This window comes from Bombina bombina, chromosome 9 (genome assembly GCF_027579735.1).
Source record: "Bombina bombina isolate aBomBom1 chromosome 9, aBomBom1.pri, whole genome shotgun sequence".
Classification (NCBI taxonomy): Eukaryota; Metazoa; Chordata; class Amphibia; order Anura; family Bombinatoridae; genus Bombina; species Bombina bombina.
This window is the reverse complement of record NC_069507.1, coordinates 162,206,541-162,219,322: the sequence shown is the minus strand read 5'-3', so window position 1 is coordinate 162,219,322 and position 12,782 is coordinate 162,206,541. Positions and strand designations below refer to the sequence as shown.

At 42.4% G+C, this 12,782-nt stretch overlaps 1 protein-coding gene across 2 annotated transcripts in view; it reads left to right on the top strand.

Moving 5' to 3' along the window:
- Positions 1-12,782, top strand: part of SUFU (SUFU negative regulator of hedgehog signaling) — a 145,230-nt gene that overhangs the window by 88,137 nt on the left and 44,311 nt on the right. For both annotated transcript variants that reach the window (XM_053692467.1, XM_053692466.1), the window contains exon 11: positions 9,398-9,466. In XM_053692467.1, coding sequence (XP_053548442.1) covers positions 9,398-9,466 — 69 coding nt within the window. The remainder of the gene's footprint in view (positions 1-9,397; positions 9,467-12,782) is intronic.

Genomic DNA, 12,782 nt, shown 5'->3' with positions numbered 1-12,782 from the left:
ATGCAGCTGCATGTGTGTGGAGCTCTGATACATAGAAAAGTCTTTCTGAAGGCATCATTTGGTATCGTATTCCCCTTTGGGCTTGGTTGGGTCTCAGCAAAGCAGATTCCAGGGACTGTAAAGGGGTTAAATATAAAAACGGCTCCGGTTCCGTTATTTTAAGGGTTAAAGCTTCCAAATTTGGTGTGCAATACTTTTAAGGCTTTAAGACACTGTGGTGAAATTTTGGTGAATTTTGAACAATTCCTTCATACTTTTTCGCAATTGCAGTAATAAAGTGTGTTTAGTTTAAAATTTAAAGTGACAGTAACGGTTTTATTTTAAAACGTTTTTTGTGCTTTGTTATCAAGTTTATGCCTGTTTAACATGTCTGAACTCCCAGATAGATTGTGTTCTGACTGTGGGGAAACCAAGGTTCCTTCTCATTTAACTATATGTATTTTATGTCATAAAAAAATTTAGTAAAAATGATGCCCAAGATGATTCCTCAAGTGAGGGGAGTAAGCATGGTACTGCATCATCCCCTCCTTCGTCTACACCAGTCTTGCCCATACAGGAGGCCCCTAGTACATCTAGTGCGCCAATACTCCTTACTATGCAACATTTAACGGCTGTAATGGATAATTCTATCAAAAACATTTTAGCCAATATGCCCACTTATCAGCGAAAGCGCGACTGCTCTGTTTTAGAAAATTCTGTAGAGCATGAGAACGCTGATGATATGGTTTCTGAAGGGCCCCTACACCAGTCTGAGGGGGCCAGGGAGGTTTTGTCTGAGGGAGAAATTTCAGATTCAGGAAACATTTCTCAACAAGCTGAACCTGATGTGATTACTTTTAAATTTAAGTTGGAACATCTCCGCGCTCTGCTTAAGGAGGTGTTATCCAATTTGGATGATTGTGATTATCTGGTCATTCCAGAACCACTATGTAAAATGGAAAAGTTCTTAGAGGCCCCGGGGCCCCCCGAAGCTTTTCCTATATCCAAGCGGGTGGCGTACATTGTTAGTAAAGAATGGGACAGGCCCGGTATACCTTTAGTACCTCCCCCCATATTTATAAAATTGTTTTCCTATAGTCGACCCCAGAAAGGACTGATGGCAGACAGTCCCCAAGGTCGAGGGGGGCGGTTTCTACTCTACACAAGCGCGCCACTATACCCATAGAAGATAGTTGTGCTTTCCAAGATCCTATGGATAAAAAATTAGAAGGTCTGCTAAAGATGTTTGTTCAGCAAGGTTCCCTTCTACAACCAATTGCATGCATTGTCCCTGTCACTGCAGCCGCGTGTTTCTAGTTTGATGAGCTAGGAAAGGCGATTATTAGTAATTCTTCTTCTTATGAGGAGATTATGGACAGAATTCGTGCTCTTAAATTGGCTAATTCTTTCACCCTAGACGCCACCTTGCAATTGGCTAGGTTAGCGGCGAAAAAATTCTGGGTTTGCTATTGTGGCGCAGAGCGCTTTGGTTAAAATCTTGGGCAGCGGATGCGTCTTCCAAGAACAAATTGCTTGACATTCCTTTCAAGGGGAAAACACTCTTTGGCCCTGACTTGAAAGAGATTATCTCTGATATCACTGGGGGCAAGGGCCACGCCCTTCCTCAGGATAGGTCTTTTCAAGACCAAAAATAAACCTAAGTTTCGTCCCTTTCGCAGAAACGGATCAGCCCCAAGGGCTACGTCCTCTAAGCAGGAAGGTAATACTTCTCAAGCCAATCCAGCCTGGAGACCTATGCAAGGCTGGAACAAAGGAAAGCAGGCCAGGAAACCTGCCACTGCTACCAAGACAGCATGAAATGCGGGCCCCCGATCCGGGACCGGATCTGGTGGGGGGCAGACTCTCTCTCTCTTCGCTCAGGCTTGGGCAAGAGATGTTCTGGATCCTTGGGCGCTAGAAATAGTCTCCCAAGGTTATTCTCTGGAGTTCTAGGGGCTTCCTCCAAGGGGGAGGTTCCACAGGTCTCAGTTGTCTTCAGACCACATAAGAAGACAGGCATTCTTACATTGGGTAGAAGACCTGCTAAAAATGGGAGTGATTCATCCTGTTCCATTAGGAGAACAAGGGATGGGGTTCTACTCCAATCTGTTCATAGTTCCCAAAAAAGAGGGAACGTTCAGACCAATCTTAGATCTCTAGATCTTGAACAAGTTCTCAAGGTTCCATCGTTCAAGATGGAAACCATTCGAACACTTCTTCCTTCCATCCAGGAAGGTCAATTCATGACCAAGGTGGATTTCAAGGATGCGTATCTACATATTCCTATCCACAAGGAACATCATCGGTTCCTAAGGTTTGCATTCCTGGACAAGCATTTCCAGTTCGTGGCGTTTTCTTTCGGATTAGCCACTGCTCCTAGGATTTTCTCATAGGTACTAGGGTCCCTTCTGGCGGTGCTAAGACCAAGGGGCATTGCTGTAGTACCTTACTTGGACGACATTCTGATTCGAGCGTCGTCCCTTCCTCAAGTAAAGGCTCACACGGACATTGTCCTGGCCTTTCTCAGATCTCACGGATGGAAAGTGAACGTGGAAAAGAGTTCTCTATCTCCGTCAACGAGGGTTCCCTTCTTGGGAACTATAATAGACTCCTTAGAAATGAGGATTTTTCTGACAGAAGCCAGAAAAACAAAACTTCTAGACTCTTGTCGGATACTTCATTCCGTTCCTCTTCCTTCCATAGCGCAGTGCATGGAAGTGATAGGTTTGATGGTAGCGGCAATGGACATAGTTCCTTTTGTGCGCATTCATCTAAGACCATTACAACTGTTCATGCTCAGTCAGTGGAATGGGGACTATTCAGACTTGTCTCCGAAGATACAAGTAAATCAGAGGACCAGAGACTCATTCCGTTGGTGGCTGTCCCTGGACAACCTGTCACAAGGGATGACCTTCCGCAGACCAGAGTGGGTCATTGTCACGACCGACGCCAGTCTGATGGGCTGGGGCGCGGTCTGGGGATCCCTGAAAGCTCAGGGTCTTTGGTCTCGGGTAGAATCTCTTCTACCGATAAATATTCTGGAACTGAGAGCGATATTCAATGCTCTCAAAGCTTGGCCTCAGCTAGCGAGGGCCAAGTTCATACATCAACCATCAGGGGGGAACAAGGAGTTCCCTAACGATGGAAGAAGTGACCAAAATCATTCTATGGGCGGAGTCTCACTCCTGCCACCTGTCTGCTATCCACATCCCAGGAGTGGAAAATTGGGAAGCGGATTTTCTGAGTCGTCAGACATTGCATCCGGGGGAGTGGGAACTCCATCCGGAAATCTTTGCCCAAGTCACTCAACCGTGGGGCATTCCAGACATGGATCTGATGGCCTCTCGTCAGAACTTCAGAGTTCCTTACTACGGGTACAGATCCAGGGATCCCAAGGCGGCTCTAGTGGATGCACTAGTAGCACCTTGGACCTTCAAACTAGCTTATGTGTTCCCGCCGTTTCCTCTCATCCCCAGGCTGGTAGCCAGGATCAATCAGGAGAGGGCGTCAGTGATTTTGATAGCTCCTGCGTGGCCACGCAGGACTTGGTATGCAGATCTGGTGAATATGTCATCGGCTCCACCATGGAAGCTACCTTTGAGAGACCTTCTTGTTCTAGGTCCGTTCGACCCACTCCAGCTGACTGCTTGGAGATTGAACGCTTGATCTTATCAAAGCGAGGGTTCTCAGATTCTGTTATTAATACTCTTGTTCAGGCCTGAAAGCCTGTAACCAGAAAAATTACCACATAATTTGGTATATCTGTTGGTGTGAATCTGCAGGATTCCCTTGGGACAAGGTTAAGATTCCTAAGAGTCTATCCTTCCTTCGAGAAGGATTGGAAAAAGGATTATCTGCAAGTTCCTTGATGGGACAGATTTCTGCCTTGTCTGTGTTACTTCACAAAAAGCTGGCAGCTGTGCCAGATGTTCTAGCCTTTGTTCAGGCTCTGGTTAGAATCAAGCCTGTTTACAAAATTTTGACTCCTCCTTGGAGTCTCAACCTAGTTCTTTCAGTTCTTCAGGGGGTTCCGTTTGAACCCTTACATTCCGTTGATATTAAGTTATTATCTTGGAAAGTTTTGTTTTTGGTTGCAATTTCTTCTGCTAGAAGAGTTTCAGAATTATCTGCTCTGCAGTGTTCTTCTCCTTATCTGGTGTTCCATGCAGATAAGGTGGTTTTGCGTACTAAACCTGGTTTTCTTCCAAAAGTTGTTTCTAACAGAAACATTAACCAGGAGATAGTTGTGCCTTCTTTGTGTCCTAATCCAGTTTCAAAGAAGGAACGTTTGTTGCACAACTTGGATGTAGTTCGTGCTCTCAAATTTTACTTAGCAGCTACTAAGGATTTCAGACAAACTTGTCTTTGTTTGTTGTTTATTCTGGTAAACGGAGAGGTCAAAAAGCAACTTCTACCTCTCTCTCCTTCTGGATTAAAAGCATTATCCGATTGGCTTATGAGACTGCCGGACGGCAGCCTCCTGAAAGAATCACAGCTCACTCCACTAGGGCTGTGGCTTCCACATGGGCCTTCAAGAACGAGGCTTCTGTTGATCAGATATGTAAGGCAGCGACTTGGTCTTCACTGCACACTTTTTCTAAATTTTACAAATTTGATACTTTTGCTTCTTCTGAGGCTATTTTTGGGAGAAAGGTTTTGCAAGCCGTGGTGCCTTCCATTTAGGTGACCTGATTTGCTCCCTCCCTTCATCCGTGTCCTAAAGCTTTGGTATTGGTTCCCACAAGTAAGGATGACGCCGTGGACCGGACACACCTATGTTGGAGAAAACAGAATTTATGTTTACCTGATAAATTACTTTCTCCAACGGTGTGTCCGGTCCACGGCCCGCCCTGGTTTTTTTAATCAGGTCTGATAATTTATTTTCTTTAACTACAGTCACCACGGTAACATATGGTTTCTCCTATGCAAATATTCCTCCTTAACGTCGGTCGAATGACTGGGGTAGGCGGAGCCTAGGAGGGATCATGTGACCAGCTTTGCTGGGCTCTTTGCCATTTCCTGTTGGGGAAGAGAATATCCCACAAGTAAGGATGACGCCGTGGACCGGACACACCGTTGGAGAAAGTAATTTATCAGGTAAACATAAATTCTGTTTTTCCTCAAACTTTCCCTTTTCCTGTAAAGATGGCAAACATTATTAAGAAAGAATAGGAGAGGATTGGTTCTTCCTTCACCCCTTCGTCTGCTTTCAAGAAACTGTTCCCGGTTCTGGACTCTCAATTGGAGTTGTGGGGTTCCGTTCCTAAGGTGGATGACGCTGTCTCCACGTTTGCAAAACTACTATGCCACTGGAGGATATTTCGTTGTTCAAAGAGCCCATGGATAAAAAGATGGAAACTCTGTTAAGAAAGATGTTTCAACATTCGGGATATTTATTTCAACCAGCGGCAGCAGTTGCCGTGGTTGCGGGAGCGGCTACCTACTGGTGTGACTCCTTATCGGAATTGATCGAGGAGGAAGGTCCTGTCGATATTATTCTATATAGAATTAAGTCTCTAAGGATCGCTAATTCATTTATTTGTGACGCGAATTGGCAAATTATTTGTTTAAATGCAAAAACGGCTAGGTTTTCTGTTCAGGCCCGCCAGGCTCTATGGCTGAAGTTTTGGTCTGCGGACTTGACTTCCAAATCCAGACTCCTTTCCCTTCCATTCAAGGGTAAGATTTTGTTTGATACAGGCCTGGACTCCATTATCTCCACGGTTACTGGGGGCAAGGGTGCCTTCCTACCGCAAGATATAAAAGAACAGATCTAAGGGACAACCTAATCATTTTCGTTCTGCTAAATCCCAGCGTCGGCAATCCTCCTCTAAGACTGAGCAACCTAAGACTTGGAAGCCGGCTCAGTCCTGGAATAAGTCCAAGCAGAGCAAAAAGCATGCTAAGACTAAATCAGCATGAAGGGGTCGCCGCTGATCTGTCTATGGATCAGGTAGGGGGTAGACTTTTGCGCTTCTCAGAAGCTCGGTTCAGGGATGTGCAGTATCCTTGGGTCCTGGAGGTCATTGCTCAGGGTTACAGAATTGGTGTCAAGTCTCTTTCACCCAAGGGCAGATTTCTCCTCTCAAATCTGTCGTCAAAACCAGAGAAGAGGGAGGCCTTTCTGGGGAGCGTCCGGGATCTGTCCTCCTTAGGAGTCATTGTCCCGGTTTCCATAGAGGAACAAGGCTTGGGATACTACTCCAAATATTTTCATGGTCCCCAAAAAAAGGAGGGAAGTTTCTGTCCGATTCTGGACCTAAAGTGCTTAAACAAGTTTCTGAACGTCCCCTCGTTCAAGATGGAGACGATAAGGTCTATCCTTCCCTTAGTCCAGAAGGGACAGTTCATGACCACTATAGATCTGAAGGATGCTTACCTTCATGTCACAATCCATAGGGAACACTTTCAGTTCCTAAGGTTTGCCTTCTTGGACCAGCACTTCCAGTTTATTGCTCTTTCGTTTTGGCCTTGCTACTACCACAAGAATTTTCACAAAGGTTCTGGGGGCTCTCCTGGCCGTGGCCAGAACCCAGGGCATTTAGTAGCACCATACTTGGACGATTATTCTGGTACAAGCACCATCCTTTCGTCTAGCGGAAGAACATTCGGAATCTCTTCTCTCTCTTCTTCGATCCCACGGATGAAAGATAAACTTAAAAAAGTGTTCTCTTATTCTAAGCACCAGGGTAGAATTCCTGGGCACTATAATAGACTCAATAGTCATGAGGATATTTCTTTCAGACCAGAGACGCTGCAAGCTGGTTTCGGCATGTCTTGCCCTCCGGACCTCCTCAAGGCCCTCTGTGGCGCAGTGTATGGAGGTGATTGGTCTCATGGTGTCCAGCATGGACATAGTTCCCTTTGCCAGGTTCCATCTCAGACCGTTGCAACTGTGCATGCTGAGACAGTGGAACGGCAATCATTTGGATCTGTCTCAACAGATCTCTCTGGACAACCGGTCAAAAGAGTCGCTCTCTTGGTGGCTCTGTCCAGATCACCTATCCCGAGGGACATCCTTTTTAAGACCATCCTGGGAGATTGTGACTACAGATGCCAGTCTCTCAGGATGGGGAGCATTTTGGGGAGCCAAGAAGGCTCAGGGCATTTGGTCTCGGGAGGAGAGTTTTCTTCCGATCAACATTCTGGAACTTTGAGCAATCTTCAATGCTTTAAAGGCTTGGCCCCGTCTGGGTTCGTCCCAGTTTATCAAATTAAAATCAGACAATATCACCTCAGTGGCTTACATCAACCACCAGGGAGGAACGAGGAGCTCCCTAGAGGGACAGATTTTGGCCCTATCTGTTTTACTGCAAAAGAGGCTCGCTGAGCTTCCAGATGTTCAGTCGTTTGTTCAGGCTCTGGCTAGAATCAGGCCTGTGTTTAGATCTAGCGCTCCTCCTTGGAGTTTAAATCTTGTTTTTAATTTTTTGTAGAAGGCTCCGTTTGAGCCTATGCATGTAGTTTACATTAAATTACTGTTTTGGAAGGTTCTGTTTCTACTGGCCATTGCTTCGGCGCGCAGAGTCTCTGAAATGGCTGCCTTGCAGTGTGAGCCTCCTTGCCTAGTATTTCATGCTGATAAGGCTGTTCTTCGTACTGGGTTAGGTTTTCTTCCTAAGGTCATTTCAGATCGTAACATCAATCCCGAGATTGTGGTTCCTTCCTTGTGTCCTAATCCGCCTCCTGCAAAGGAACGGTTACTTCATTATTTGGATTTGGTTCAAGCCTTTAAGTTCTATCTTCAGGCTACAAATGAGTTTAGACAGTCTTCTTCTCTGTTTGTTGTCTATTCCGGGAAGCGTAGGGGGCAAAAGGCCTCGTCCACTTGCTTATCTTTTTGGTTGAGGAGCATTATTCGCTTGGCTGGATTAAGGCTCATTCAACTAGAGCAGTGGCTTCCTTTTGGGTCTTCAGTAATGATATATATATAATCACATCTATCCATCTATCTTTATCTAATCTATCTATTAATCTATTTAATCTATATCCGATTTGTAGGGTGGCTTCCTGGTCCTCCTTGGATACCTTTTTTCTAAATTTTACAAGTTTGACGTTTTTGCTTCTGCTGAAGCAGCTTTTGGGAGAAAGGTTTTGCAGGCTGTGGTGCCCTCAGAATAGGGTCTGCCTCCTTTTTTTGCCCTACCGTTCATTCAGTGTCCTCTGGAGCTTGGGTATATGTTTCCCACAAGTAAGGAATGAAGCCGTGGACTCTCCTCATGTTAAGAAGGAAAACATAAATTATGCTTACCAGATAATTTCCTTTCCGTCTGTATGAGGAGAGTCCACGGCCCGTATTCTCCGTAGTGTGGACCTAAATTTTGTTTTTGTTCTTCTGACACCATTTATACCCTGATATTGCTCCTTTTCCTTGTTCCCTTGGCAGAATGACTGGGATATGAGGGAAGTGGGATAGGTATTTAAAGGGCCACTGTAACCCCTTAATGACCACAATGTACCCTGTATGTCACTGGTCGTTAAGGGTTTTTTCAGGACATAATAGCACAAGTCTAGCAAGAACACGCTATTAATGCACTCCCTCCAGCAGGCTTTGTGGAATAGAGCAGTCTCAACGCTGGTGGTAAGACCGCGCTATAAAACAATCAAGTTCCAAAAAAAGGCCAGTGACATACAGGGTACATCGCTGGTCCTTAAGGGGGTAAGTAAATATTTTCTATGCCTGTTACTAACTAACTACCCCAAATACGCTTTTTATCAATAGCATTTCATTAACATATCTCTACCGTATATCAGAAATTTTGTCTGCAAATTTAATTGTTTTCCAAACCCACTCCGTGGGTATCCTTTGCTCTGTACCAATCCGTTTACAATACCTAGGTTTCAAAATGGCGCTTTAAACACAAAGTTATTGGTTTAAGTATTTTGAACACTCAGTGCTGAAAATAGTGGGCAGGATAACGTGACATCATCGGCGAATAAAAGATATAACTTTTAGAACGTTATGAAACTTTGTTTTGGAGAAAATATAGGTCAGTAGGTTTTAATTAATGTTTATTAACTTTAATATGTTAGTTGTTTAGCTTAAAAATTATAACAGAAAGTAATCCTTTAAGCCTTTGGCTGGGGTGTCTTTGCCTCCTCTTGGTGGCCAGGTTCTGTAATTCCCACAAGTAAGGAATGAAGCCGTGGACTCTCTTCATACAGAAGGAAAGGAAATTATCTGGTAAGCATAATTTTTGTTTTTTCTTCTGTTCACTCACTTTGCATTTTGTTAATTAATAAAAACAAACTATATTAACATTGTTTTTGAAAACATTCTTTACAGCATTTGTTTTCACACCTGCTGAAAACTTTTGCACATTAGTGTGTAGCAATTATTTTCACACTAATCATAGAATGTATAACTAGACTGTTACTTTAATACTTTCTTAATTTATCTCATTTATTTATTTTTAAGATACTGTTGACAGAAGAGTTGGTGGAAAGAATGCTTGAAGACTTAGAAGATTTGAGCTCTCCAGAGGATGTAAGCTTTCATGACTATAAAATAGTTTTTGAGTTATAAGAGGAGTTACAAGAAATATTTATTTAAAGGAGTAATATAGCCGCACCACCAACTGTATTTAAAACATTATTGCTTTATTGCGCCAATTAAAACAGACAACGTTTCGGACCCATGTCCTTATTCATGTCTAACATAAAACATTTAAAATCAAACCTTAAATAGGCTGAAGCTCCGCCTACCACACCTGTTTTCACCTGTTAACCTTTAGTTATCCTTTTCTGAACTCAATGCCACCTAGTGGCCAATTTCTGAATTTTTTAAAATACATTCAAGGTGACCTTCAACAAAGAATATATAAAGAAATTAGTCAAATAAATTTCTCTATCTGTACATTTTTAACATCAAGTTCTTGAACAAAAGACATTTTGTTGTTAGGTGTATAGTTATTAATATTAACTGGCATATACTCAAATTTTCAAAATACATTCAAGGTGACCTTCAACAAAGGATATATAGAGAAGTTAGTCAAATAAATTTCTCTGTATCTTTACATTTTTAACATCTAATCCTTGAACAAAAGACACCTGATTTAATCTGTGTTAACCTAGTTATCCTGAACCCAATGCCATCTAGTAGCCAATTTCTGAATTTCTCAAAATACATTCAAGGTGACCTTCAACAAAGGATATATAAAGAAGTTAGTTAATTAAATTTCTCTATTTCTTTGCATTTTTAACATCAAGTTCTTAAACAAAATACATTTTGTTTTTAGGTGTATAGTTATTAATATTAACTGGCATATACTCAAATTTTCAAAATACATTCAAGGTGACCTTCAACAAAGGATATATTTATTTATTTTTATTTATAAAATATTTTACCAGGAAGGATACATTGAGATTTCTCTCGTTTTCAAGTATGTCCTGGGTCCACAAGACATTGCATTGATAACATAGGGTACAATAAAATACAAAAAACAATAATAATACACAATATATGCAAAAATTTTAACATTGAACAGGTAATTAATCAACCATGACAGGTGCATTCTGTTTTGAGATATGTAGAGAGGGATCTCTTAAAGGATATTAGGCTTGGGGAAGGTTTGAAAGTGTGCGGGAGGTCGTTCCATAATTGTGGTGCTCTGTAGGAAAAGGAGGATCGAGCTGCTTTCTTTTTGTATTGAGGCAAACTAAATAATGTGCTGATACTGGATCGGAGGTTATAGGAGGTGGGAATAGCAGGGGAGAGCATTCTGCTCAGGTAGGGTGGGAGTTTCCCAGAAAGGCTCTTAAACACAAGGCAGGAAAGATGGAGGGAGCGTCTGGATTCCAGCAACAGCCAGTTTAGTTCTTTTAGCATGTCACAATGGTGGGTCCTGTAGTTACATTGTAGCACAAAGCGGCAGAACGAGTTATACAATGTATTAAGTTTATTAAGGTGAGTTTGTGGTGCAGGTGCGTATACTATGTCCCCGTAATCCATGATAGGCATCAGCATTTGCTGTACAATCTTTTCCTTTACTGTAGGGCTAAGGCAGGATTTGTTTCTGTACAGGGCACCTAGTTTTGGGTAAAGTTTAGATGCAAGTTTTTCTATGTGGAGGCCAAAAGATAGATTGGGGTCTAACAACATACCCAAGTATTTGAAAGAGTGGACTGCGGTCAGCATGCAATTGGATTTTGTTTTGATGCGTAGATGGGAATTTTGTAATTTGTGTAATTTAGGTCCCGTTCCAAAGATCATTGTGACAGTTTTGTCGGTGTTTAGGAAGAGTTTGTTTTTTGAGATCCATTTTTCTACCTCTGTGAATGTCAGGAACCAAGTCTCCAGATTAAAAAGAAAAAGAAAAGGTCTGGGAGGCATTCTGCTAAGAGGGGCTGTGTGGGGATTTGAACCTGTGGCTCTGTGGTTGCTATTTCTGTTTGCTTACATGTTGAGCCACAGCCAGTTCTAGCAATAGCATGGATCTTAAAAGATCTGATAAATAACTATTTGCCTTACTTGTTGTTACACCTGTGCAACACACAGGTGTTCTCAATTCTGGAATTAATCAGAACCAACCCTGTGCAAAACCTCCCTATTTAAGGATGGCTTTTAGTCTGCATTTTTGTCTTCACATTGGATCTGTTTTGTCAAGTCAGAACCTGTTTCCTGTACTTCTTTGGAGAAAGATTTCCTTTGCACCTGTTTACAAAGTATTACCAGGAGAAAGCCTTTACCTTTAAACCTGTTACCAATCTACAAGTTTGTTTCCTGCTTTATGCAATTCCTGCACTTGGCCATTGCCAGGAGAAAGATTTCCTTTGCACCTGTTTACAAGGTATTACCAGGAGAAAGCCTTTACCTTTAAACCTGTTACCAATCTTCAAGTTTGTTTCCTGCTTTGTGCAAATCCTGCACTCAGCAATTACCAGGAGAAAGACTTTACCTTTAAACCTGCTACCTGTTTACAAGTTGTTTTCTGCCTTGTGCAAATCTTACATTTCAGTTATTACCAGGAGAAAGACTTTCCTTTTTGAATCTGCATCTCTGCTTACTTTGTTTGTTTATTTTCACTCCAGCTGTATGTGGTCTTAACATACCTGAGTAGCATATTTAAATATTCTGCAAGTATTTGCTTAAACAAAGTATTTTGTTGTTTAAATAAATTTGTTTTCATTTTCAATCAGTATGGCTTCTACTAATCTTCCTTTAAAGCAACTGTTCCAGACAATGAGGCTCTCACATGATATCCTGAGACAGAACATGACAGAATGTGAAGACCATAAAAGAGAGCCCTCTGGGATTATTGCTGTATTGGATTCAGTGTTAAAGTTTATTAAGGACATACTCATTAACTTTATGGAGCTGGTGGAAATGTTATCTCTCCCAACCGAAACCTTGTCTAAAGTTACCTCCCAAACAAGGAAAGGTTTTAAAGAACCCTTAACAGAAGAGGAGAAAATTCGGCGAAGACAACTTAACCTCTGTTTCTATTGTGGGGGACCTGGTCACCGCATCACAGGGTGTCCAGTAAGACCTCCTAGAGGATCAAGTCAAGATACAGCCAAGTTGAAAATGAACTCTGATGTTAAGGGAACAAATTATACTTCCACTAGCAAACTGTATGATACCCCTGGAGATGACCCAGCTATGGAGAATACATCTATTCTACAAACAACCGTTTCTAACACACTTCAAGAAATGGTACCTGATTTGAAACAGATGGTCATTGGGAGTACAACTCCAACTACATCCATTACCCATACCACTGCGTCTGTTTCTGCATCAACCACATTGGGGAACTCTGCAAAAATACCTCCTGGAAATCCTGCACATTACCTTGTTTCTGCCC